Here is a 23,497-nt window from a genome sequence, read left to right as displayed (position 1 = left end):
CAACGACGTTGGAACTTGGGGCTGGCCTGCTGCGCCTGTTGGATCTCCCCCCGTTCCAAGCTTCCTTGCTCCATGCCCATATCTCATCCCAGCCCATCCTCATCCCCTTTTCCAGCATCAACCACCCAGCGCTCAGCGTTGCTCAAAGCCACAAGCGACATCGACAGCAGTTCCATCAGTCAGTCAGCCTGAAGGAATCGCCAGGATCGTTGTGTGATCCCGTCGTCGTCCTCGTCGCCAATGGCGAATGGTCGAGAATCAGCTGAAGACACCTCAGCGCCCGCCAAGGAATGGTTATCTGACGGGAGAGGATAAAGACTTGCAGGCCTACCCCAGTGTTCTCCAGGGGGGGCCGCGGGAGAAGGAGACAGAAAGAATGGCCCGGCCGAGGGGAGTCCGCGCCCCCTCCCCTCAGCACCACAGATCATAGACGCCCATGGAATCGTCCATCGTGGTCAGACCAGCTCAAAGGATCTGGATCGTCGCAGCATCGAAAGAAGGACGAAGCTCGGAAAGCGCACGCCATCTACCAGCCCGTCCGCCCTCCATCTTCAGGGTCCAAGGGAACACCCAAGTCAACTCGAGTTGCTACGCAATATTAAAAATCGGCATGAAGAATAAATACAGCGGCACAGAAATCTCCTCCGTCTTCCCTGGCATAGCTTCCCCAAATGGCGCCGTGGCATTCGATACCTGGGCCTGGGCGCAGAGCATCAGCTCCACCCTTGCTTCTTCCAATATCCGATGTCACGGCACCACATACCATCGCAGGAAGCGCTTCCCCGATGCCTGGCCTTGCTGTTCTTTTTAACATTACCTTGGCCACTCGCTTGTCGCTTGTGGCACGGCACAGCTCACCGTTCAAGCTCTTCGTGCATGCCGCACTACTGTACCTACGGTGCGAGTAAAGGGAGCTCAAGACATCTATCTCTTTCTGCGTGTGCTAATGACCTAATGAGAACCCCTCAAAGCTGCAGCCCAGATTTCATTTCTAGGCAGTCTCAGAGAGAGAAAACATGACGATCAAAGAAGGGGAACACATTGGCACTGGGCGCAGCCAGCCAAGCAAGCAGTCGAAAGCCACACGAAGCGAGAGGGGGAGGAAGAACACGCTGACCAGCCAGTAAGGATCATGATTAAAATCTCCAATCCCACACTCTTTCCCACGCGCGACACGCACGCGATCGCCACAATGCCACCCATATCACTCGCGTCCGTCACCACCAAAAAAGAAGAAAACTGGAGAAACATCTCTCATCTCCTGCCGTGGCCTGACGGTTCCCCCCTTCTACCAAACAATTGCTTGCGGCTGGACTCTAGGACACAGACAGCGGGAGGAACAATGCTTCTCCATCGCTCTCCAGTAGTTCCCGGGCCTCCAGAGCCCCCGTTGAAAGATGGAGCAGATATCCGTACGCTGAAGCGAATGCAAAAAGTCGTCGTCATCCGCCATCATCAGAGAGCATGACGACGAACGGGGGCTTCCTCCTCCCCCACATTTCCGTCCGTCGTCAATCATGCTGCTGCTGCACACCAGGTTACACCGACAGCCGTGAGGGGAAAGAAACCAGACGAGAGGCAAAACTCGATATCATTTGATCACCCAACCGGATCATATCAGACAGTGTGGTCGCATTGCAATGCATTGCAGGACTTGAACACGAGCGGAGTGGCTACGCTTTCCCCCACGCAAGTTCGTAATTCCTTGGTATCGACACCCAAAGGACCTGCAGCCAGCGGCGGACCCGGCTGCGGATACGGATACCGCTCCCCGCAAGTAGTCCCCAACAGCCGGCGCGGCCGATTGACGTCGATCCATCGTCCTTAATAAATATAGCAACATGCCACATACATCGACAGGTCCGCGATAGTGGAAAATGTGGAAAAGGTCTCCTCTATTCGTACCGAAATCCATCATGTAGGTTCCTCCCCGGAAAAGGCAATTTCTTCTACTTGGTAGATGGACGATGGAAATCGGAACGCCCGATACGGATAAAGTGCGAGCCGATATGCGTGTTTCCTGATCATATCACCACCCATATCGGAGACTCTGAACAAAGGGCACGTCGAGATCCGTGCTGAGAAAACGACCGTGAACAACCTTCTGCTCTGTACCTATTCTCGCGTGACATCCATCGGACGGGATTAAGTAAGCCATGCGTCTGCCTGTCAGCAAATGAGGCAGACAGGTTTACCTTCCCAAGGCAAGTGCTGTCATCGGTAACCTACCTCACTTGGCTCTTACCCCAAAACCTCGGATGACAAAGCAAGGGCGTAGCGGCTGAATCTGTTCGCCATCTCCATTGTTGTGAATGACAACGACATCACCGCAGACCAAATTGTCTTTTTCGCAACATCGCCTGTTTTGCCTCGCCGTCTGATGTTGACCTGTGGAGAAAATACTGTGCTCACGCTCTCGCAATCTCTTGAGCTGAAGCCAATGGCTCTCGAATGAAGCTGTGCCTGCCCCGTCGTTTACCGAACTCTCGTCAACTTGCACGGGGAACACATCTTTTGATATCTTCACCTCGCAACTCGGTCCTTACCTCTGGCCGTCTACAACTTACCGCGAGAAATCCCAACTTTTTACAAAGTCACTCCGGGTTATACTCGTCGGCATCAAAGACATCACAAACCATGGCAACCCGACGCTCGGCGCGGCTCAGCGCTCAGCCAGACATAAAGCTCCCGCCGCCTGCAGTCAAGCCACCGCCCAATCAGAGCCGCAAGAGGAAGACACCCGCAGCAGCACCGTCCTCGGATCCGGTCACCCCTCCGCGAAAGCGGGCCTCGAAGACCGCCGCGGCTCCGGTCACCCCCGTGCTGCCGCCCCCGATGACGCCCACGCCGAGCGCGGTGGGTATCATTGCCGAGAGGGTCAACGGCACCGCGAAGCCCAGGTCGAGGGCGGTCAACAGGCTGGCAGACCCGAAGACGACCAACGCGCCGGTCATCTCGCCCGAGACCTCGCGGGTGCTCGCCTCTGATCCCATCGAAGCACCATCACCAACCAAGGCAGCTAACGCTCCGGCCACTGGGAAGCGGACGACGACGGCCAACATCCTGGAGGAGGCGTGCCGTCATCTCATCGAGGTCGATCCCCGCATGAAGCCGCTGATTGAGAAGAACTACTGCCGCGTCTTCTCGCAGGAAGGACTGGCTGAGAAGATTGACCCCTTTGAAAGCCTCTGCAGCGGCATCATCTCGCAGCAAGTGTCAGGCGCCGCTGCTAGATCCATCAAGAACAAGTTCATCGCGCTTTTCAGCGACGAAGACAACGGGGAGGCGGAGAAGCCCAAGAAGAAGTTCCCCCAGCCCTCAGAAGTAGCCCCTACCTCCATTGAGCGTCTGCGCACCGCCGGCCTGTCGCAGCGCAAGGCAGAGTACGTCAAGGGGCTGGCCGAGAAATTCGCGAGCGGCGAGCTGACGGCCACGATGCTGGCCGAGGCGCCCTACGAAGAGGTCCGGGACAAGCTCATTGCGGTTCGCGGGTTGGGGCTGTGGTCCGTCGAGATGTTCGCCTGCTTCGGGCTCAAGAGGATGGACGTCTTCTCGCTGGGCGACCTCGGCGTGCAGAGGGGCATGGCGGCGTTCGTCGGCCGCGACGTGGCTAAGCTGAAGGCCAAGGGCGGCAAGTGGAAGTACATGAGCGAGAAGGAGATGGCCGAGATGGCGAGCCCGTTCGCGCCGTACCGGAGCGTCTTTATGTGGTACATGTGGAGGGTGGAGGAGACCGATATAAGCACGCTGGAGTAAGGTAGCTAGCTTTGCCCGTCAAGCTTTCCCTTTCCCCATCAACATTAACCCGAAGCTCGGGTCGTCTCGCTGTGTTCATCTCCAGTTGCGGATGCCATAATTTGACTTGTGTGGAGTTGCTCAGCAATACGAAGTCCCGTTAATACGAGAATTTCTGGCTCTGATCTTCCAGTCCCGGGCCCCAAAACGGGAGGCGGAAATCGTCGGAGTGATCTCCCAAGGCTGAGGGACCCGAGTCATCTTAGCCTTTTGGGATTGAGTTGAGCGGACTGACGGACAACTCTGTTCGTATAGGTGTCAACCCATGTTAATCTTTGGCGAAGTTGGGTTCCCGATGTAAACAAGCTTTTGGACATCACCTAGCCTCCTCGCGTGACAGTCAGAATTAGCCTTGCAGCCCAGGGTCTTTTTTCCCGAGTCAGCAGGCCACACCTCTCAACCCCAGACTGCAATCGGCGCAGTTGTGTGTGAAGTTTGCGAGGCGGGTTGCGGCTTGAACGGCGCATTGCACCAGCGCCGCAAACAAATAGCATCGCACGTGCGGAAGGGCGACGGCATATAGCTGCCGCGGCCCGGATAAAGGCACGAAAAAGGCGGCTCGTGGCAGGAATTGGGGAAGTGCATCCCCACGCGGGCTAGCCGCGAATAACATCATTTACTGCGTACAAGAGAGCTGAGCCCGGTGAGCGTCAGCCAAGGATGTCTATGTTTGAAGTCTTGTCGCAGGATGAACTCGTCGTTCGTTGGCTTGGGCATAATAGCTGCTGCGGTTCGAACATGTCTACCAAAATATCCGACAATTGCGTCAGAGGCCGCAGGGTAAGGCCTGTCCATTGTTTGGTGTTTCCAGCCCTGGACGAGGCTACCAATAGAGAGAGCGACTTATGACTGTGAGATCACAGAGATGAGGGCCCCGAGACGATCTGCCGCACCGTCGTCTGAGAACGAGACTCAGTACCAGATTTCGCCGGTAGGAATAGCCAGTCGCGATATAGATCAGCCGCGAAGGAAGATCAACTGTGCAGGTCTCTTGTACGGAAATCTCCAGGGCATCTATTTGGCCAGAGCCGTTCGTGCCGTTGACGGTTGCCAGGAACGGCAGCCACGGCAGAGCCACCAAAAAGCCTGGAAGCTGTGGCAGACACCCCTGCAGCGCCTGCAAGATTGGGGGAGCCAGGATGAACGCGGATAAGCCGGGGCCTGGGGGGGAAAGAGAGGGCGTGGCGCTAGTGACAGCCACGGCATCAGCAATCTTTGAAGATGCTGCGAGGCCAAGGCAAGAAGATATCGAAAAGGAAGACTGGCATGTGGTATTATGATGGGTTGCAGCGGCGCAATCTCGTCCATGTTTATTTTCCGCTGGATCTGCTGCTTCTGCCAATCCGACCTCCTGTATTCGGATGGCAATATCGGATGCTGGCTTGCAATGGCGCAGAGGCCAAGAGGCGAATTTCGACAAGCAAGACATACTAGACAGACGGGTGACTGGCGGGCACTTGGCGCCGGGGCGGAATGGCAGCAGAACGAAAAGAATGCCATGGACGAGTCAATGGAGTTCTGAACCACGGTCTCGGCACGGCGTTGTGGAGGAACACGGCCGGGAGGTAGCCGTTGGTCCAGCCATTCAGAGACAGGAGCACTGTCGTGAGCTGCTGAAAAGTCAGGGCAAACTTCCATGGTACGTGGGCCGAACCTCATCAGCTAGACATGGACGGGCAAGTGGGAGGCGATATTGTCGTCAGCGCTCAGCCGCCTCTTCGCAAGAGATATGCCGGGCTCGCTGCTGAGAATCGAGATGCGCGATGGCGCGTTCTTGGACAGTTTTAGCGTCGCCGAAAGAAGCGTGTTGAAGTGGCTAGTGACGCGAAAATCAGCGACAAAATGCGATGTGTGGTGCTGGCAGTGGTGGTTTTGGGGTCTCGTATCGCTTCTGTGGTTGGTGCCGGGTATGTACGCCGTCTCATCCAGCGCCTCACTGCTGCACAGTCGATGCACAGTCGCTGCACCGCAGATGGGATACGCAGTAGACTGACAACACTGCAGCAGCGCAGACGATGGGATACATGATGGCATTGGCGCGAGGGAGAGCGTTCAAGTGCAGAATGCCAGCTGCAGCGGACGGACCCCGGCCCGCCCACACTGACTTCCCGCAGTGGCAGCGCTGCACCTGAACGAATGACAACCTGCAGCGCAAAGTGTTCCGGGTCTCCAAGTTCCTGTCGGACGCGTCGCGCTCTCAGCACAGCCTTCGAACCAACTTTTTTTTTCTGCTGTTGTTGGTGGTGTCCCGGGGGCCGGCTTTATGAGCAGGGCCGGGGAGGTCGCAATCCATGATTTGATAATGTGCGAACGGTTGCTTGTGCTGGTTTGGAGCCGACCGTATGTAGATTGAGCCGATATTTGAATTCCGTTACAAAACTTGCTTCTTTGCGAACCCTCGTCTTCCAGCTGCAGTTCCAGACCACGGCTTCTGCCCATCGCCATTCGGATGGCCGAGCAACTGCGTCATCGAGTGCCGCGGGTGAATGTGGTGCTGGCAGCCCTGAAATGATGGTCTAATCAATCAAAACGGCAGACTGGCGACAAGATGAAACATTTTGTGGATGAATTGTTGAAGGTTGTTGTGTTAGCGAACGGGCGGTTTTTTATTCAGCTTGCCCGGTCCTGTCCGCGGCGGCCGGTAGTTGCTGGCAGTTGCACTGTACTTGGCGCAGGTTTGACACCATTTTTCGAAATTCGACGGCCTCTAACCAGGATGGAGGCCGACGGGATCAACGATGGATCATGGGGATGGACGGTTCGCTGGGCATTTGTTCGATGATTCGAGCGGCAGGTTTCGGGGCTGCTTGCTGTTGTGGTCGATTGGCCCATCGAGCGGCGGCGCGCAGAACGGCGGTAGGCGGGCAGGGGTGTAGACTCGAGGAAAGGTCGAACCGCAGATTGATTGCCAGAAGAGGCCTGGCTCGGCAGCCTCGGTCTTGATTGGTACTGGAATGGGAAGAAGGGTGGATTGGGGGAGTCCTTGGTTCAAGCTGTTTGTGACACTTTTGAAGCTGGAGAGGAAGTCCCGGCGCAGGCAATGTGCGTCTGATGGGGCCTCAGGCGCAGCCGACCCCCTCTGGCAGCAGTGCCAGAGTCTCAGAGTGGCCAGCAGTGGGCACCCGGCCAGTCCAGCTTGTCCATCGCGTCTGACCTTGGCAAGGTTTGTGTTTGAGAGCCGCCAGTCGCTGTCCAAGAAAACTGCGGATAACTGGAGCGGCGAAGAGTCCGTCGGTCCTTAGCTTTCCTCCATTCTTCTGATATGGATGCCGGTCCCTACTGGTACAGGGAACGATGTTGCAATTCATGTAAGGTACAGACAGCGATCGGTGGAGGCGACCAGCGTCTTGATTGCTGTTATTTGTTTTTCTGGTCGCTGTCGGTGTGTTGTGGTCGAAGATGGGCGAATATCCTGCACAAGAAATCAATAAGTTCAAGGTTTGGTTCCGGGCCCGTCGGTCGATTGTGCATTGACTAGATTTTTTCGTCGTAAGTTGCTGCGTCGTACAGGAGCAATGTAGTTTTATGACGATGGCCCGCGTGTTGAAATTCTTGCATGGAAAAGTCTCGACTCCTCTTTTCACCTCGGCATTGCAGTTCGTCCTATGTAGGATACCTTACGCTTGTCAAGTCAGTCAACTGTAGCGAAAAAGAGAGTTTTGGCTGACTGTTGCCCTGCCCATTGACTTTGAGGCCTAGCATTGACACCACAGCGACCTTTGTTCAGCAGGTTTGTGTCTGTCTGGACTTCTGTTGTGCTTGTGCCTGTGCCTGTTCCTGTTCATCTTTGCGACAGCCACACCCTCTTTTTTGCTAGCGCGGCACCCCACCCTCCACTCTTCATCTCAACCCCTTGCCCCTGGATGCACCAAAGTGGCTCCCGATAGACGGAGCTAGGCCAGAAACCAAGACGTTCAAATCTCGCCAGAACGGTGGGAAGCAGGACAATTATTGGCATTGCCCAATGGGTCCTGGTTTCTCTCCGGCCGTCACCACTGCCATCCACCATCCCATCGCGATTCCATCATTGCTCGAGATTTTCTATCATGTTGGCCGCAGGGTTTGCTTTCTCTATCAGGAAGCGACAGAACGGTCCAGAGTCGGCAGATAAAAAACAATGCCTGGAGTCGAGAAAGGGGTAGCGAAGCAAGGCGAGCAGGGAGGCAGGCTCTCAGACGGGGATCAGATGCAGATGGACCGAAGTCAATTCAACCCACTGACGGCCGCCAATTCGTATTGCTGGCCGTCATGACTGTTATCGTCATTGATTGACAGACTTTTGCTTGCTGCCACCGTCTGCCAGTCTCTGTCTGCTGCCACGGCTGGCGGCGGCGAGTCCGTGGTAGAAGCACAGAATCTACACCTGACTATTGTGCCAAGTTTACGTATTAATCGAATACGCGGTCTCTGATAGTGTGTATCCATCATCGTCTACCTGACGGTTGAGCAATGAGCAAGCAGCCAGCACAGCACAGCACATGGGAGACAACACCCAACGGCAGCCCTCTCACAGTCCGACAGTCGTGTCAGTCCAATCCAATCCGTCTTGGCTCCTGGCCATCTCCCATTTCTCGACGCCGTTCTGACTTGACGGTCTTGAGTCTTGATTGACCACCACACCCACGCCGGCGTCTCCTGGACCTGATCCCTGCCATGGTTACTTTGTATCCGCAGTCTGCACCACGAATAGCAGCGTGATAATTGCCCTGACCCCCCTCCTTTCGGGCCATCCCCTGTCTCCCTCTCTGCAAGCCCACAGTCCAGTCCCCCCCTTCACCTGCAGTGTTTCCCCTTCAAGCCACGCCCTCCCTTCTTCCCCCGACCCCCAAGCCTGAGGACCTAAGACCAAGACCAAGACTAAGACCTTGGACTGACCTTGACCTCTCTCTTCTCCTTCGAAAGCACCACACAAAGACCATTCGTATCCCTTCCTTCCCCCAGACCTTTTCTCCCTCTTCCCTTTTCCGTGACAGCTTCATTCTGTTCGTTTTGACCTTTCAATTCCCGTCTCTCGTTCACCTTACTACCCTAAAAGGCTGTCGTTTCCTGCCTAATCTTCCTTTTCTTTAACCTCAGAAAAAGAAGAACAAACACACACGTGGATAAAGGTACGTAACCGCTGCCGACGTGACTCCGTGCAACGACGCAGAAACAGCAGGAGGAGGAGAGGGAACCCGAGCCCGATCAAGGAAGGAGACGCAGGAAGGAAGGACCGGACGCACCTGCTCTCTGCCAATGCTCGGCAGGAAAAACTTCCAACGGGAATCACCTCTTCTCCTGCCCACTGCTCTGTTGTCGCCTCTCCCTTCGCCCACACACTACACTTGCCATCACCAAAATACAAGCCATCGTCGACGCCTGCAGAAAAAGGAGGCAGTGGCTCTCCCCTCGGAAACACAACAGAAACACACCCCAAGCCCCAGCTCCATCCAGTCCACTTCCAACCTGGATTGGCACGCCTGATTCACTCTCTTCCTCCCTTCTCAACTTCTCTTCAACAATCGTCGCGCTTTTTGGACCGCAGCTTCAGAGTTATCGACTTGGAGCAGACCGCGTCGACCGCCCCCCAAACAAATCAACGCTTTCATTATCATTCCGCTTCAACTATCACCGCGAGCCGTTGCTCTCGAATAATCTGCTGACCCCGACTCCCTCAGCGCTCAGAAACCAATCACAATGCAATCCAAGCTCATCCCCGCCCTCGCGGCCCTGGGTGCTGGCCTCGCCTCCGGTAAGTTGATCACAACTGCGCTTTCGCCGCGAACACCATGGACTAACCCGCGATCACAGCCCAGAGCAGCAACATCTGCTCCTCAGCGACGGTCACCGTCACCGATGCTGCCATGGCCACCAACATCCCCTGCACCACGATCCAGGGCTCCGTCAAGATCTCCGAGGATATCTCTGGTAACATTGATATCAACGGTCCCAAGACCATCAAGGGCGACCTGATCGTTACGAACGCTACCAACCTTGTCGGCCTTTCCTCCTCCTCGCTCGCCACCATCGAGGGCAGCTTCACCATGCAGGGCCTGACCCTCCTGTCCGACCTCCGCTTCACCCAGCTTGCTACCGTCGGCTCCATCAGCTGGATCACCCTGCCCGCTCTCGGCTCCCTCGTCTTCGGAACCGCTGGTGTCACCAAGGTTAACAACATCGTCATCAGCGACACCTTCCTCAAGTCTCTGGACGGCCTGAACGTTGCCTCCGTCGATGAGCTCCACATCAACAACAACAAGAACCTGGTCTCCTACAGCAACCAGCTGGCCAACGCTACCAAGACCATCGAGATCAACTCCAACGGTGCCGACTTGGGAATTACTCTCCCCAACCTTATCTGGGCCAACGAGATTATTATTGCCGATGCCGCCAAGGTTGAGATGCCCTCTCTCGAGGTTGTCAACTCTTCCATCAAGTTCGACAAGAACACCTTCACCGAGTTCATCGCCCCCAACTTGACCCAGTGCAGCGACGGTGATGTCTCCTTCATCAACAACGTCGAGCTCGCCAACCTCTCCCTGCCCCTCCTCACCAAGACCGGCGGTGGTCTCACCATCCAGAACAACACCCTCCTCCAGAAGATCGACGGTCTCCCCAAGCTCGAGCAGATTGGCGGTGCTGTCCTTCTCCGCGGTAACTTTTCTGAGTAAGTCTTGTCTGCGCTATTAAGCTTTTATCATTACTAACAGTCTCTCAGGGTCTCTATCCCCGCTCTCGACGACGTCAAGGGTGCCTTCGACCTCCAGTCCACTGGTGATATCGACACCTCTTGCGACGTCTTCAACAAGATGGAGGGCAAGCAGATCCAGGGCGAGTACACCTGCCGCAGCAACAACACCAACGCCAACTCCGACTCCGGCACTGGCGGCAGCGCCGGTGGCACCAAGTCCGGCGGCTCTGAGGGTGCTGCTGGCGTCGTCTCTGTCAACACCGCTGTCCTTTCCCTGGCCATTGTTGGCGGTCTGGCTCAGCTTCTGTTGTAAACGACTGTCACTGGGATAGGGTTCGGATAATGGTGGCGTTCTCCATACATCTTTCAATGTTTGTGCAATTTCTTTAAGTCCAATTCTGTTTTAACAGCTTGCGACACCCCACGCATTCCCTAGACTGGGAACCTCCTACGTATAGGAAAACCTCTAGACTTAATACCGGACGGCGGGTACGGAATACCCTCGTCGACTTTTCACTCCCTTTGCGTGACGAACCAAAAGCACAGGGCATTCCGTTACGTCCTCTCCACCATAGCGCTCGGCCTCGACCATGGTGCGCTCATCATCCCGTCCGGACTTTCTTGGGAATAGTACGGCTTGGTCGGGTGGCATGCCGAGTGCTTGGATGACAGTGGCCGGATACGGGAGGCGGAATGGAAGATTCGTGGTGGACGGAGGCGTGAGATTGATGCGATACGGAGGTGGTCAGGCAACGAAGATAGAGAGGGTTGTAGTGTATTGAGGATCCATGATGTGTATACCTTTACTTTGTCTACTTGTTCCCTTTTTGTGACACGACCTTCCGGTGACATTCGTCATGAATTAAGCATAAGCTGCCAGTGAAAATCATATGGTGGCACGCGGTGGCGCCCAACACGTGTGTGAGATTATTCGAGGCCCTTGACTAACTTCAATAGTTCCTGCGCCGAATTATATACAGTAAAGTGTCATGGCCAGAGCTACGCCGCAAACTATCGATATATGCCCTGCTCAAACTTGGCCGTGTCGTAGAACTTGGGTACCACGGTATTGCCGTTGAAAATGCGCCCGTCAAGTTCGTTTACAGCCTGCGGTGAGAGTGTCAGCGCCTGTCTACTCATACAAGCCCAGACCAGGTAGGGCTTTGGACTTACACGAAGCGCAGATACTTGATCGGTGAATCGAATGAAGACCTGCCGGTTCTCGACGTCGATGTACAATCGCTCCACACGGCCGTACTACGGGTTGGTGTTAGTAAGTCAACACAAACTTGCCAGCTAACCTGCAAAACGGCGTGTGGGTGCTGCTCTTCTCTCACCTTTTCGCCGCACTCCTCGCCAATCTCCTGTCCCAGCCCGTTGGCAATCTCGCCCTGCAGGTCCTCCATGTTGTCCAGCATGTGCTGGAGGACGATGACCTCGCTCATGGGCCCGCCGAACTTGCCGCCGCCCTCGCCCTCCGCGTCCTTGCGTCTGCCGCCGAGGATCTTGGCGCGGTTGGCGGGCTCGGCCCAGCCGCCGCCCTCGGCGTCGGACTTCTTCTTGCGCTTCTCGACCTGCACGCGCAGCGGGTTGACAATGCCGCCCTCGTCGGCGCCGAGGCCGGAGCCCTTTGTCCAGCCGTACTTGGACATGAGGCGCTGGGCGAAGCCGGCTTGGCCTGGGCGGTTGGAGCGCGGGGCGTCGGCGTCTTCGTCTGGGGCTGCTGCTGTGGAGGAGGCGCCGAGGCCGAGAGTCGGCGGCGGGGAGGCGGAGGCGGATCTGGAGGGTTCCTGGCGGGTGTAGCGGACGGGTGCGCGGGAGATTGTTGCTTCGTCTGCTGGCAGCGGGGGCGGAGGGGGGTTCGAGGAGGACAGTGCGAGGCGGCGGGCGCAGGCGTCGTCGCCTGTTGCGTCGTCGGGGGGCGGAGCTGCTGCTGAGGCTGCTGGTGGCGGTGGTGGTGAGGCTGGGGGAGGTGGCACGAAGGAGTATTCTGCGGGCGGGGCGAACTGGTCTTGAACGGTTCACAGATGTTAGCCTTTTCCGCACGCATACGCTTCTTTTTGAAGCCGCGAGGAACTCACTCGTCGCTGGCCGGGCGTCCTCCTCGTCGCTGTCGTCGCTGACGCTCCTCCCGCGGCGGTGACGGTACAGAAGCCGCTTCCACTCCTGGACCTCGCGGATGCGCTCGTCGCTGCGGAGGTACTCCTCGACGTTTGTGGGCTTGGAGGGATCGTAGATGTCGTCCCAGTTCGTCTCGACGTGCTGGTCGTGGTTCTTCTTCTTCTTCTTCCGGCGGCCGCCGCGCTGGTGGGAGCGGTCCGGGGGCCCGCCGTAGCGGAAGTCGTCGTCTTCCGTCGTCGCGGTCCAGTCTGCGAGGGTAGTCTTCGGCGGCGGGGCGGGAGCCGCTGCTGCTGCTGCTGTTGTTGCTGCTGTCGAGGACGGGGTCGCGCCTGGGATTTGTTTTGGGAACGTCGGTTTCGCTGGCTTCGAGGATTTGACTTGCGGGCGGCGGATGGGTTGGAAGCGCAGGGCTAGGCGGGTTTGTAAGTTGAGAGGCAGAAGGGGGTGATGAAAAGTGGTGAGATTTACATGGGTCTATAAGCTTCTTCGCCGCTGTTTCATCCTTGGCGTCGCCTGAGGAGGCATCTTGGTTGTAGCGGACTGGCGCGCTGGATATCGTCGCGGAGGAGGAATCGGCGGCCGGGTCGAGGAGGTTTGCGTAGAGAGACAGTCCGCCTCGCGCGGGGGGAGGCGGAGGAGGCGGCGCTGCCATTGAGCGCGCGATTGAGGGTTTGGAAGCTGTAGGAGAGGTTGACGAGCTAGATGGATGTCTTTCAAAAGTGATGTGGCGCGTGCGGTCGTCGTTTGTGCAGGTTGACTGGAGCTATCTCAATCGTCGCAAAGAAGATGCAAAGTCGCCCTCAGCCTGGTTCACGAGGCGGAGTTGAAGCTGACGGGAGCTGCTGCAAAGACCCACCCGAATCAAGGTCCCGGAGCGCAGGTGCAGCAGGCACTTCAAGGTTCTGTCATGGCTGCGGGCCCGTCCGCCTGGGTGCCCTGTTTCAGCGCCTTAGGCCTCTCCCTGAACCGCTGGGGCCACTGGGCCACTGGAAACCCACCCCCTGCGGGATGCGGCACGGCGCCCAGCTTTGCCGCGCAATTCACGGTCTCTCCTGGGGCATTGAAGGCACTCTTTTGCTGGACAAACCTGGAGGCGGGTATCTTTCAGTGGGCAGTCCATATGGAACACGGCAAAATGGGACCGGGGCAATCCGGCTTGTCCCAGGCTGGGCTGGCGTCCTGAGCACATCATCGTCCTAGCCAGGTTTCCTCTTCCCTATCAGACGAGCATTTATCGTTCTTTGCGCGTGGTGGTGGTTTTTTCTCGGAACATGTTCAAACATTGACTTGTACTTAACACAATCTGCATCCTCACCGTTGAACGGCACTCATTTCCCCTGTCTGGACTCTCAGCTGGTAGTCGATACATCTAATTCCTATTCGCGCACTCTGCATCTACATAGGCAGACCCCGTTCGTCCAGTCTCTGTCAAGCCCCCCCGAACCTTCTCCGAATTCGCTTGTGGTGGTGGTTACAATCCGAACTGCCGGCGCGCATCGCATCGCATATTCATCACACCCTGAAATCCTCCTCCAATAAGGTACCTCGGGACTGTTGTATACAAGTGACCAAAGAGGTTGCACGGCTTAGCTCAACATGGCATTGACTCTCCAAACCGCAATCAACGGCCCGGCCAACTCGCCCGCCGTCATCATCCCGTCCAAGCCAACCGCCCTGACGGCAACCTACGGCAACCTCGTCCGCGAGACCGCAAACTTTCAGGGCAAGCTCGCAGCCATCGGCATCACCACCGCCTCCCCCGTTTCCATCGCCACCGTCAACTCGTATGAGTTCATCGTCTCGTTCCTGGCCGCCTCATGGCAGCGCGGCATCGCCGCCCCGCTGAACCCGGCCTACAAGCAGGACGAGTTCGAGTTCTACATCGAGGATGTCAAGTCTGCCATCGTCCTCGTGCCCAAGGGCGCGTACGCTGCCGGCGCACCTGCCGTGAAGGCCGCCCAGAAGTTCAATGCCGCTGTCGCGGAGACGTACTGGGATGCGGCGAAGAAGGAGGTTGCGCTTGACGTCAAGGAGTTGGGACAGCTCAAGGGCAAGGGACCTACACAGGTGCTGAAGGCGCAGCCGGACGATGTCGCGCTGGTGCTTCACACCAGCGGAACCACCTCCCGTCCCAAAGTTGTGAGTTTTTCTGAGCTTTCGATGAATAGTTCGATCGATGCTGATAGTGAGCAGGTCCCTCTCACCCACCGCAACCTGACCAGAACGATGAGTGAGTTCTCAGTCTCATGAAGTCTTCAACTCGTCACCCGCTAACATCAACAGAAAACATCGAAAACACATATCAGCTCACCTCCGCGGACCGCACGATGCTCGTCATGCCCCTCTTCCACGTCCACGGCCTCCTCTGCGGCCTCCTCGCCCCCCTGGCCACCGGCGGCTCCATGGTCGTTCCCTCCAAGTTCTCCGCCACCGAATTCTGGCAGGACTTCATCGCCCACAAGGCCAACTGGTACACCGCCGTGCCCACCATCCACCAGATCCTCCTCAAGAACCCGACGCCCAACCCGCTCCCGCAGATCCGCTTCATCCGCTCCTGCTCCTCCCCGCTCTCCCCCACCGTCTTCGCCCAGCTCGAGGAGACGTACAAGGCCCCCGTCCTCGAGGCCTACGCCATGACCGAGGCCGCGCACCAGATGACCTCGAACCCGCTCCCGCCCGCCAAGCGCAAGCCCGGCACCGTCGGCCTCGGCCAGGGTGTCGACGTGCGCATCCTCGACGACGAGGGCAACGAGCTCGAGCAGGGCAAGGAGGGCGAGATCTGCATCCGTGGCGAGAACGTCACCAAGGGGTACCTCAACAACGAGGCCGCCAACGCCTCGTCCTACACCAAGGGCGGCTTCTTCCGCACCGGCGACCAGGGCAAGAAGGACGAGGACGGCTACGTCGTCATCACCGGCCGCATCAAGGAGCTCATCAACAAGGGCGGCGAGAAGATCAGCCCCATCGAGCTCGACAATGTCCTCACGCGCCACCCGGCCGTGTCCGAGGCCGTCAGCTTCGCGATCCCGGACGAGATGTACGGCCAAGACATTGGCGTCGCCATCGTCCTGAAGCAGGGACAGCAGTTGAAGCAGGACGAGCTGAGGGGCTGGGTTGCGGAGAAGCTTGCCAAGTTCAAGGTTCCCAAGAAGGTGAGTTTGCAGCAGAAAGACGCGATGGCGTGTTTACATATAAGCAATCAACTAACGAGATACCGCAGATTTACTTCACCGAGACGATGCCCAAGACGGCCACCGGCAAGATCCAGCGCCGCATCGTTGCCGAGAAGATGCTGTTGCAGGAGCAGCCCAAGGCCAAGTTGTAGACATATCCTGGCCGCAGTAGACTGTAAGAGCTTTTGCTGTGCTAGAATCATAGAATCCTAGAAGACCGTGTAAGAAAAGGGTGTAGACCACAGACTCAGTAGAGAGGGGTATTCGTTAGAGCAAGATGTGTTAGAAGAGAGATTTCCTATTCTTAGATACCTAGATGGATAGAATGGAGGTTTTCCACGATCTATAATCGCCCATCCGTATTACAGTTACAACGCGGCAGCCTCGTGAGCTCTCTGTCTCACAAAGCAGAGGCCGCTTCCAATATCACGCCGGGAACCTAGTTGATGACCATCATCATATCCCAAGAAGGCCCTCACCAACCGCTTGCCCAGCCTGCCCCAGTTCAAAGCCTTGGACGCCATAAAAACCCAAAAACACCAGCAAAAGATCAGCACTTCATTCCAGCTCAGTCATAGTGACCCCCCTCATCAGCATCATCATCGTCCAAGTCAGGATCCTCGCCCTCCTCCGCATCATAGAGCTTCTTCACCGGCTCCCCGGCGGGCTCCGCCTTCCTCGGCACGATCTTCTTGGGCGTGACGCCGTGCACCTCGACCCAGATGCTCGCGCCATCGGGGCCCTCACACCGCGCGGGCTCAGCAATCGCGCTGTTGGTCTCGTTCTCGTCGAGCTTGGCGCCCTGCTCCTCCGCGAGCCGGCGCACTTCGTCGTTGGCGTCGGCGAGCGCGGCGAAGACGCCCAGGACGGTGGTCGCGGAGCCCACCTCGTCGCCGTCTCTGTAGAGGACGAGGTTGACGGCGTGGGGGAAGTCGCGGCGCAGGGGCACCGGGGCTGGGGCGGCGGCGGGCCGTTTTGAGGGCGGCGAGGCGCCGGCTGTGATTGCGGATGTTGAGGAGGCGGTGCGCTTGTGCGCTGTTGTGTCTTGGTCTGACATCTTGATTGTCATTTGAGTCCCTGCGTGGGGTTTCTTGTTTGGTGGCTTGTCTGTTTCCTTCACTTGAGTGATTCAAGATGTATAGGTGAGAGAGATGTGTAAATGTAGATAGAGGTGTAGGTTCAAGATGAATAAGGTGATCTGGTAGAAAAAGGTTCAAGTGAGATTGGAGATCGGTATGTGTATGTCTCAACCGATGAATTGGATTGTTAAACTCGCGAGTTTTGGTGAATGCAAGGGAGCCTCTCTTCCTCGGTCTGCCTTTTATATCTATATACAAATATACGGGAACCGCCCAGAATCCGGTTATGAGTGATTATATGACTGATTATCACGGACGGATGGAGTACCTCGGAGAGGTCACTTCTAAGGAAACCCGGCGCGGCGACGGCGGTGGGTATTTTCCTGGCCTGACATGGATCGATTCCCACCTGTCTGTGGACGTCACAAGGACAGGCAGGCTTTCGGGCGGTCCGATGACCGGCGGCGGGCGGAGTGATGCTACAATGCGCTGAGCTGCGGCGCTGCAATTGAGTGCTGACTGGACCCCCGGAATACAGGGAAAAAAAAAAAAAATTGCTGGGGGCGTCACTGCGGCTGGAATTGGAGCTTCGGGGTTGAGATGCCAGAGCGCGAGTGCGCGAGGTGCGACGGCAGCCGACTGTAGCCAGCTCGCTGCACTGCGGGCCCCGCTGGTTCCCCAGTGTTGGGGCTGGAATGTCTGTGTGTGCTGGGGGCAGGGATGTATATACGGGAGATGGAGCTCTGGTCTTGCTTCTGTGGGAGTTTCCTATGTCCGATGGTATCATTCGGGGACTTGACTTTGCTCACATGAAGCAGTTGCCAAGGTAAGAGTCATCAGAGGAGGGCAGGACGATGGACTGAGCTTGAGCTTTGCTCGCTGCTCATCACACATCTCGGCCTCGCTTTGACCTTCCTTGCTGTCACCGTCGGGGAGACATGCCCCCCGCCTGTTTGCCCAACTTCTTCTCTGCTGTCTTTCTGTTTCTTCTCCGAATGTTGGCATTGACTAGATCTGGATCGGAATGGTAGCCTCCAAAGGGTGCGGAAGCTCATCCGGGTCCACGCAGGTCGCAGAATCGGCCCGGTCCCGCACGAAGTCCTTGAATTGTTGGGTCGTGGTCTTGAGCTAACTGCCACGTTCCCATGTGTCACTGTTAGTAGTTACTCAGCTATGAGGCGTTCATGAATGAACCACAACCTCCTCGAGACCTGGATGGCTCTCTCCAATATGATGTCACAGGGGCGGTTTGAACCCCTCACGACAACTCACTGCTGGACTCTGTCATCACGACGCGCACTGTCACGGGCGGCTGAGATGCCATCTGAACTCTGCAGAAGCTCGAGCTCCCGCTCGTGGTCGAACTCTCCCAAACGCATGTCATTGGTTCATAACTGAGTACACTTGAGTTTGCCTCGTCCCGTTTATCTTCCCATTACCTCAGGCTGCCATCCTGATTCCTGGCAGTCCGACGCGGCCAGTAAATGAATACAAGGACCAACCCAAACGATTCAAATCCTTCTCCGTACGCCAAAATTCGCAACGTAACAACTCGTCTCTAGGCCTCGGCCTGTTCCTCAGCCGCAACCCTTAGCTCGTAGTTGAGCTCGAAGCACTCCGCAAGAAGCTCGGTGACACTACCCTGGCCTTCCGGAATGTCGTTGTTGATCATGAACTTGCCGTCTTGGCGCATATTGTCGATAGAATGGAGCTGCACTTGGTTAGTCAGAAATTCAATATGACGACGAAACACATACCTTCATGCTGTAGGGGTATAATTCCCGGACCGACTGAACGCCACCGTTGTTCTTCACCTCAATCAGACATCTCTTGAGCGTTTGCAACTGGTTGTAGATGGGCAGCAGAGCCTCAGATACGGGCTCTGAGGATATCATCAGGGAATAGACGTATGCGTAACTTCTTCGGATCAGGTACAGAAGGGTCTGCCAAGAGCGTCAGTTCCGATGCAGCCAAGCCTCTCGTAAGCACTTACACGCTGAACATAAAGTTCTGCTGGCTTGCCTTGATCATCAAGCCAGTTTCCGTCAACTCTACTCTCGTCAATCTTGTCCAGCTGTCTTTGGAAATCAAACAAATCGGCTTCTCGAAGAGACCATGCTTGTGTGATTGAAAGTTTTTCCAGCTCGTTTCGGATCCGCACAAGGATGTCGTAGGTTGCCTTGAACGGCTCGGGTATCACGCCTTGCCTCTCGAGGACGATCTCCGACCATTTGAGGCATTTCTCCAAGAGATCGGCAACCTCGTCACTTCCGGCTGGCACCTTGCCGTCGTCGCTCACGAACTTGCCATCCTTTCTCTTCTCGCCGATTTCGCGCAGTTGGACTTGAAGCTTCTGGACCTCGGACGGGGAAAACTGCGGCCATGTCAGGAATATTGTTCGATATCGCTAGGCCACACACATACCTTCGTTCGAGTGTTGGCCAATGACATCGATCTCAGGATCGAAATTAGCTTCTCGTACGTCTTGGGGAGGGGATCCTCAAGGCGATCCAGTCGCTTCTGGAGATGCTCCAATGACTTCTCGCACAGCTCCAGTCTCTTAGACAGCAGAGTAATCAGGTATGGCGAGTAGTCGCTCTCGGTGGATTTGACATTGTGTGCAAGCTTCTTGACGGTGTGAGAGATGCTCTCGAGGTCCTTGGATGAGAATAAGTCGACTTCGGTAAGGTGATCGAGGAGTCTCCTGATGGTAGACGTTAGGGCATAGGCGGCAGGAGCTTCGTTGTTTCGGCCGATAGTCATGAAGAAGAGCGACAGGAGTTGGAAGCAGCTCTCCAACACTCTGTCCACTGTAGCGCGAGGTTAGCCGTTGACCCCGCACATGGGTGCGATAGCGCATTACCTCTGTTCTCCTCCCTTCGGTCAGCAGACCGGAACTCGTTGAGCTCGCGAACCTGCTCAATAGTCTCGTCGTACAGCGGGATGACATCTTGGCTGCGAATGTAGTTGGTGCGGTCTTGCTTCAGCAGCTGTAGCCGGTCGCGGATCGAGACGAGCTTCTCGAGGATCTCCTTTTCGCGAGCGTCCCGCGGGGGAGGGCAGGTAGGGGTGTCCATCGCGTGTGACGTAGTTTACGACGGGCGCTGGTTGCTGGGCGGGTTGTAGATCTGAAATATGGGAGAGGGACGGCTGTTCGCGATCATGGACGGCCAAAGCATGCAGCTCGCGCGTTGGATGTCGATACCCTTGCAGGTCTGCCAATGACCAGACATTCAAGGAAGCACAGTAGCGGGGCTCTCTAGGTAAGGTTGACGGCAGCTAAGTCCGAATGCCAATATCGTCTGTGGATGGGGATGGCGTGAAGTATTCAGTAAACTGGGGAAGACCCGAGTTGTATTGGTAAGATATCTGTGACAAAGAGCTCTGCCGTGGCATCCGCGCAGAGGTATGTAAGTAAATGCGGATGATGCTCGTCACAGGTTCACCCAGCTGGCCCGGAATCCAATGGAAGCACGTCAACGCTTGTGATAGAGGTGGGGGGGGCATTGGTACGGCCACGGCTGGGAAAGTCAAATCGAGGCACCGAGGTGGGGCCAGACCCAAGTGACACCGACGCAGCGGAGGCAGGCATGCCCAGGCCGTCGATCGGCGCTTCCATTGGCTCGCTAGTATGGCCAATCACAGCCACTGAAGAACTCCCAAAACGCTCTAGCGTGTCTTGTTCGCTGCACCCAATCCGAGACCTCAGATTCGCCCAAGCGAGAGAGATCCATCAAATATTGCAGTAGCCCATACTGCCCGCCTCGGCGCGCTGGTTAACAGCATAGGCAGTACGTACCGGCAGGGCTTGACCAAAGCGACCTCAGGGCTTGCCCACACTTCACTTTTCCCGACTTCGTATATCGAGCCAACTCCAAATTTTCTATCAACATCCGCGAAGTCACCTTCAGTCGCAAACCCCCCAAACCAGTCACAATGTCGACCGCCGAGCTCGCTTCTTCCTACGCGGCCCTCATCCTCGCCGATGATGGTGTCGAGATCACTGTGCGTCGCCGCCCACCACCCAGTAACCCCGCCGCGAAAAAAATGCGAAATTCGAAAATTCGAGATGGAACCAAGTGTAACTAACAATAATTGCTTCAATAGGCCGACAAGCTCCAGACCCTGATCAAGGCTGCCAAGATCGAGGAGGTTGAGCCCATCTGGACCTCTCTGTTCGCCAAGGTACGACGCGCCGACCGATGACATTCCAGAAAAGCGACCCGACGAAAGAATGGCATAGACTGATTTGAGGATCACAGGCTCTTGAGGGCAAGGACGTTAAGGACCTGCTCTCCAACGTCGGCTCTGGCGGTGGTGCTGCCCCTGCCGCTGCCGGCGCCGCTGCTGGCGGTGCTGCCACCGAGGCTGCCGCCGAGGAGGCCCCCAAGGAGGAGGGTACGTTTTGAACATCCGATCGCGTGTCACTTGTCGCATCTGCTAATGCCTGCCACAGAGAAGGAGGAGTCCGACGACGACATGGGCTTCGGTCTCTTCGACTAAGCGGTTTCCTACGACGATTTCCCTTTTGTACTTCAAATGCATGGTTCCGGGGGTTCTACGAATCGCGCGATCGTAAAGGATTGGGTGGAGGCACGATATCCTGCTGCCTGGACAGAGTAGCTCTCATACAATAATGTGAAGCTCTCTACGCGGAGTTCACTGGACATCCTACAAAAATGAAAGTGGAATTTGGCGTGCTTTGAACACACACCGGGCCACAGTGCCTCAATGGAGTCTTGGACGCCGACATGATACACCAGCTTAGCTTGAGTGGGAATGGCTTATGATCCTGATCTTGGTTCAATTGCGTGTGACGCTTGTGACAAGTCATCAACCTTGCTTCTATTTGCTACCTCCCCAACGCCGGTCCATGCATAGCCCCCCACCCCGAGTTGAAAGTCTAGAAAACGAATCTATTTGACAATGAGAACGGCGCTTGGCGTTAGGCCGGCCTCCTTCAGCGTCTTGCTGAAGTCTGTCGCGCCCTGGAAGGTCTTCTTGGGGAACGTAGTCGAGAAGCTGGTGACCTCGAGGCTGTTCTCTGTCTGCAGCATCTGAGCAACTTCGAAGAGGGTCGTCTCAGCGGGAAGAGTCTTCATGACGTTGCCGCCAGAGGTCTGCAGTCTCAGACGAGCTTCGTTGTGGTTCGCGGTAGTCTTGGGGACGGATGGCGCGGCGACAGGGCCGGGCTGAGGAGCTCTTCCCTCTCTCGCCGCCTTGGCCTCCTCCGCCTTGCGACGACGCTCCTCCTTGTCGGCCTCGATCTTTGCCTTGATGCGGCGCTTCGCCTCAGCGTCGTCGAGCTTCTCCTGGCGCTTCTTCGCGGCCTCCTTGATCTGCTCCTTGCGCTGGAGCTCCTCCTTCATCTCCTGACTCTCCTTGGTCGCCTTCATACGGATCTGCTCGTTCCGCTTGGCATCCTCCTTGTCCACGAGGGCCTGCTTCGCCTTCTTCTCCTTAAGCTGCTCGCGAAGCTCCGCCAGCTTAGCAGCCTTCTGATCGTCGGTCAAAGGTGCAATCTCCTCCGTAGACTCGGAGAAGTCGGTGTGGTCACTGAGAGTGTGTCAAGAGTGAAGCGAGGGTAAGAATCTTGCCGAAGGAGGAGCTTACGTCTTGGTGGCATGGTATGAGGCGGTGTCCTGGGACTTGAAGCGCTTGCCGCACTCGTTGCAGACCAGCGACTTGGCAACTCCAGTCTCAAGGGCCTCAATGTTGGCCTGAACCTCATTCTCATCATCTTCATCGGCCTTGGCAGCGTCGGCAGCAGCAGTGAGCTCATCGAGGGGCTTGTCCTGGTTCTTCTCGAGCCATTCAAGAGCGCCGTTCACTGTAAATGATGAGCGTGAATCCAAACAAAATCAGGTCTTTGTGATGTGCTCACGGTTTCCCGTCTTCTTCACTGCAAGCTCAGCGCGGGCCTTCTCAAAGCCCATGTCGAGCAGCTGGTCGAGGTCGGATTGGGTCATGTTGACTGCTGGTGGTGGAATGGCGGGGTAGGTTGTTGAGGTTTGAAAAAGTGAGGTTAGGTGTAGCTGGACAGGTTGCAATCCAAAAGTACCTTTGCTAGGTAACTTAGGTATTGATTCACAGAAGGTAGCAAAGTGAGTAATTCAGCCTGGATTCTGAAAAAAGGAAACAATGAATTCGGCACTGCAAACAAATTGGTTTCGGTTTCGCGACAGATGGCATGCAGCTGTATGTGAAAGCACTGGCGTTCCTTAGAAATATGACCTGAGTCGTTGCTTCCGCGAAACGGACGTCATCTGCAGGTGCCTTCGGAGCTGGGGATAGAGGGGCTAAGGCACCTTGGGTAGAGTGGCTGAGGAGACGCTGGAGGCAGCTCGGCAAGGGTGGGCGCCACCTTCCACTTTCGCCTTTGCTTGAGGTTAGGTAAGCTGAGGCACCTGGCTACGGAGTACCCGTACCCTGCTGCACCTTACCGACATTGGTGCAGTGGTGCAATCACGTCCCTTCATTTTGAGTGGACGAACTCCCGGATTATCCCCCCTGTCGATGGGCCCGGGCAGCTCGTAGCTCCTAGTGGAGGCCCCAGCGAGCAACTCCGATTTGACCGCCCGCTACCTCAGTCTAGGGGCTACCTTAATGAAACCTGGCCTGGAGGACTGAGGACGGGACCGACTGCAGCACCTGTCCCA

At 56.5% G+C, this 23,497-nt stretch overlaps 8 protein-coding genes across 8 annotated transcripts; 4 read left to right on the top strand and 4 right to left on the bottom strand.

Moving 5' to 3' along the window:
- Positions 1–2,637: 2,637 nt before the first annotated feature.
- MAG1 (DNA-3-methyladenine glycosylase) lies at positions 2,638–3,756 on the top strand (the record flags this gene model as incomplete). The annotated part of the gene is made up of 1 exon (XM_032031214.1): positions 2,638–3,756. One exon carries the CDS (start codon positions 2,638–2,640, stop codon positions 3,754–3,756), a length of 1,119 nt encoding a protein of 372 aa, XP_031889399.1.
- A 5,715-nt stretch (positions 3,757–9,471) lies between these two features.
- Positions 9,472–10,778, top strand: ecm33 (the record flags this gene model as incomplete). The annotated part of the gene is made up of 3 exons (XM_032031213.1): positions 9,472–9,526; positions 9,586–10,441; positions 10,493–10,778. 3 exons carry the CDS (start codon positions 9,472–9,474, stop codon positions 10,776–10,778), a joined length of 1,197 nt encoding a protein of 398 aa, XP_031889400.1.
- A 698-nt stretch (positions 10,779–11,476) lies between these two features.
- CGGC5_v006465 (DNA-damage-repair/toleration protein DRT111) lies at positions 11,477–13,238 on the bottom strand (the record flags this gene model as incomplete). Its single annotated transcript, XM_032031211.1, has 5 exons — positions 11,477–11,572; positions 11,639–11,722; positions 11,803–12,476; positions 12,547–12,996; positions 13,055–13,238. The coding sequence occupies 5 exons, from the start codon at positions 13,236–13,238 to the stop codon at positions 11,477–11,479; spliced, it is 1,488 nt and encodes a 495-aa protein (XP_031889204.1).
- Positions 13,239–14,182: 944 nt separating this feature from the next.
- Positions 14,183–15,911, top strand: CGGC5_v006464 (putative peroxisomal-coenzyme A synthetase; the record flags this gene model as incomplete). The annotated part of the gene is made up of 4 exons (XM_032031209.1): positions 14,183–14,725; positions 14,780–14,816; positions 14,870–15,738; positions 15,807–15,911. The coding sequence occupies 4 exons, from the start codon at positions 14,183–14,185 to the stop codon at positions 15,909–15,911; spliced, it is 1,554 nt and encodes a 517-aa protein (XP_031889208.1).
- Positions 15,912–16,327: 416 nt separating this feature from the next.
- CGGC5_v006463 (uncharacterized protein) lies at positions 16,328–16,816 on the bottom strand (the record flags this gene model as incomplete). Its single annotated transcript, XM_032031208.1, has 1 exon — positions 16,328–16,816. The coding sequence occupies one exon, from the start codon at positions 16,814–16,816 to the stop codon at positions 16,328–16,330; it is 489 nt and encodes a 162-aa protein (XP_031889207.1).
- Positions 16,817–18,396: 1,580 nt separating this feature from the next.
- On the bottom strand, positions 18,397–19,915 carry CGGC5_v006462 (UPF0662 protein; the record flags this gene model as incomplete). The annotated part of the gene is made up of 5 exons (XM_032031207.1): positions 18,397–18,549; positions 18,596–18,781; positions 18,832–19,212; positions 19,263–19,648; positions 19,702–19,915. 5 exons carry the CDS (start codon positions 19,913–19,915, stop codon positions 18,397–18,399), a joined length of 1,320 nt encoding a protein of 439 aa, XP_031889206.1.
- An 859-nt stretch (positions 19,916–20,774) lies between these two features.
- ALTA12 (ribosomal protein P1) lies at positions 20,775–21,341 on the top strand (the record flags this gene model as incomplete). The annotated part of the gene is made up of 4 exons (XM_032031206.1): positions 20,775–20,843; positions 20,946–21,023; positions 21,101–21,236; positions 21,295–21,341. The coding sequence occupies 4 exons, from the start codon at positions 20,775–20,777 to the stop codon at positions 21,339–21,341; spliced, it is 330 nt and encodes a 109-aa protein (XP_031889205.1).
- A 413-nt stretch (positions 21,342–21,754) lies between these two features.
- On the bottom strand, positions 21,755–22,807 carry ubxn-1 (UBX domain-containing protein 1; the record flags this gene model as incomplete). Its single annotated transcript, XM_032031205.1, has 3 exons — positions 21,755–22,394; positions 22,452–22,668; positions 22,723–22,807. The coding sequence occupies 3 exons, from the start codon at positions 22,805–22,807 to the stop codon at positions 21,755–21,757; spliced, it is 942 nt and encodes a 313-aa protein (XP_031889212.1).
- Between the last annotated feature and the right edge of the window lie 690 nt (positions 22,808–23,497).

Source organism: Colletotrichum fructicola (assembly GCF_000319635.2).
Source record: "Colletotrichum fructicola Nara gc5 chromosome Unknown KSG_Nara_v1_contig03, whole genome shotgun sequence".
NCBI lineage: Eukaryota > Fungi > Ascomycota > Sordariomycetes > Glomerellales > Glomerellaceae > Colletotrichum > Colletotrichum fructicola.
Note: the sequence above shows the minus strand (reverse complement) of the source record. Positions and strands in the feature narration are given on the sequence as shown.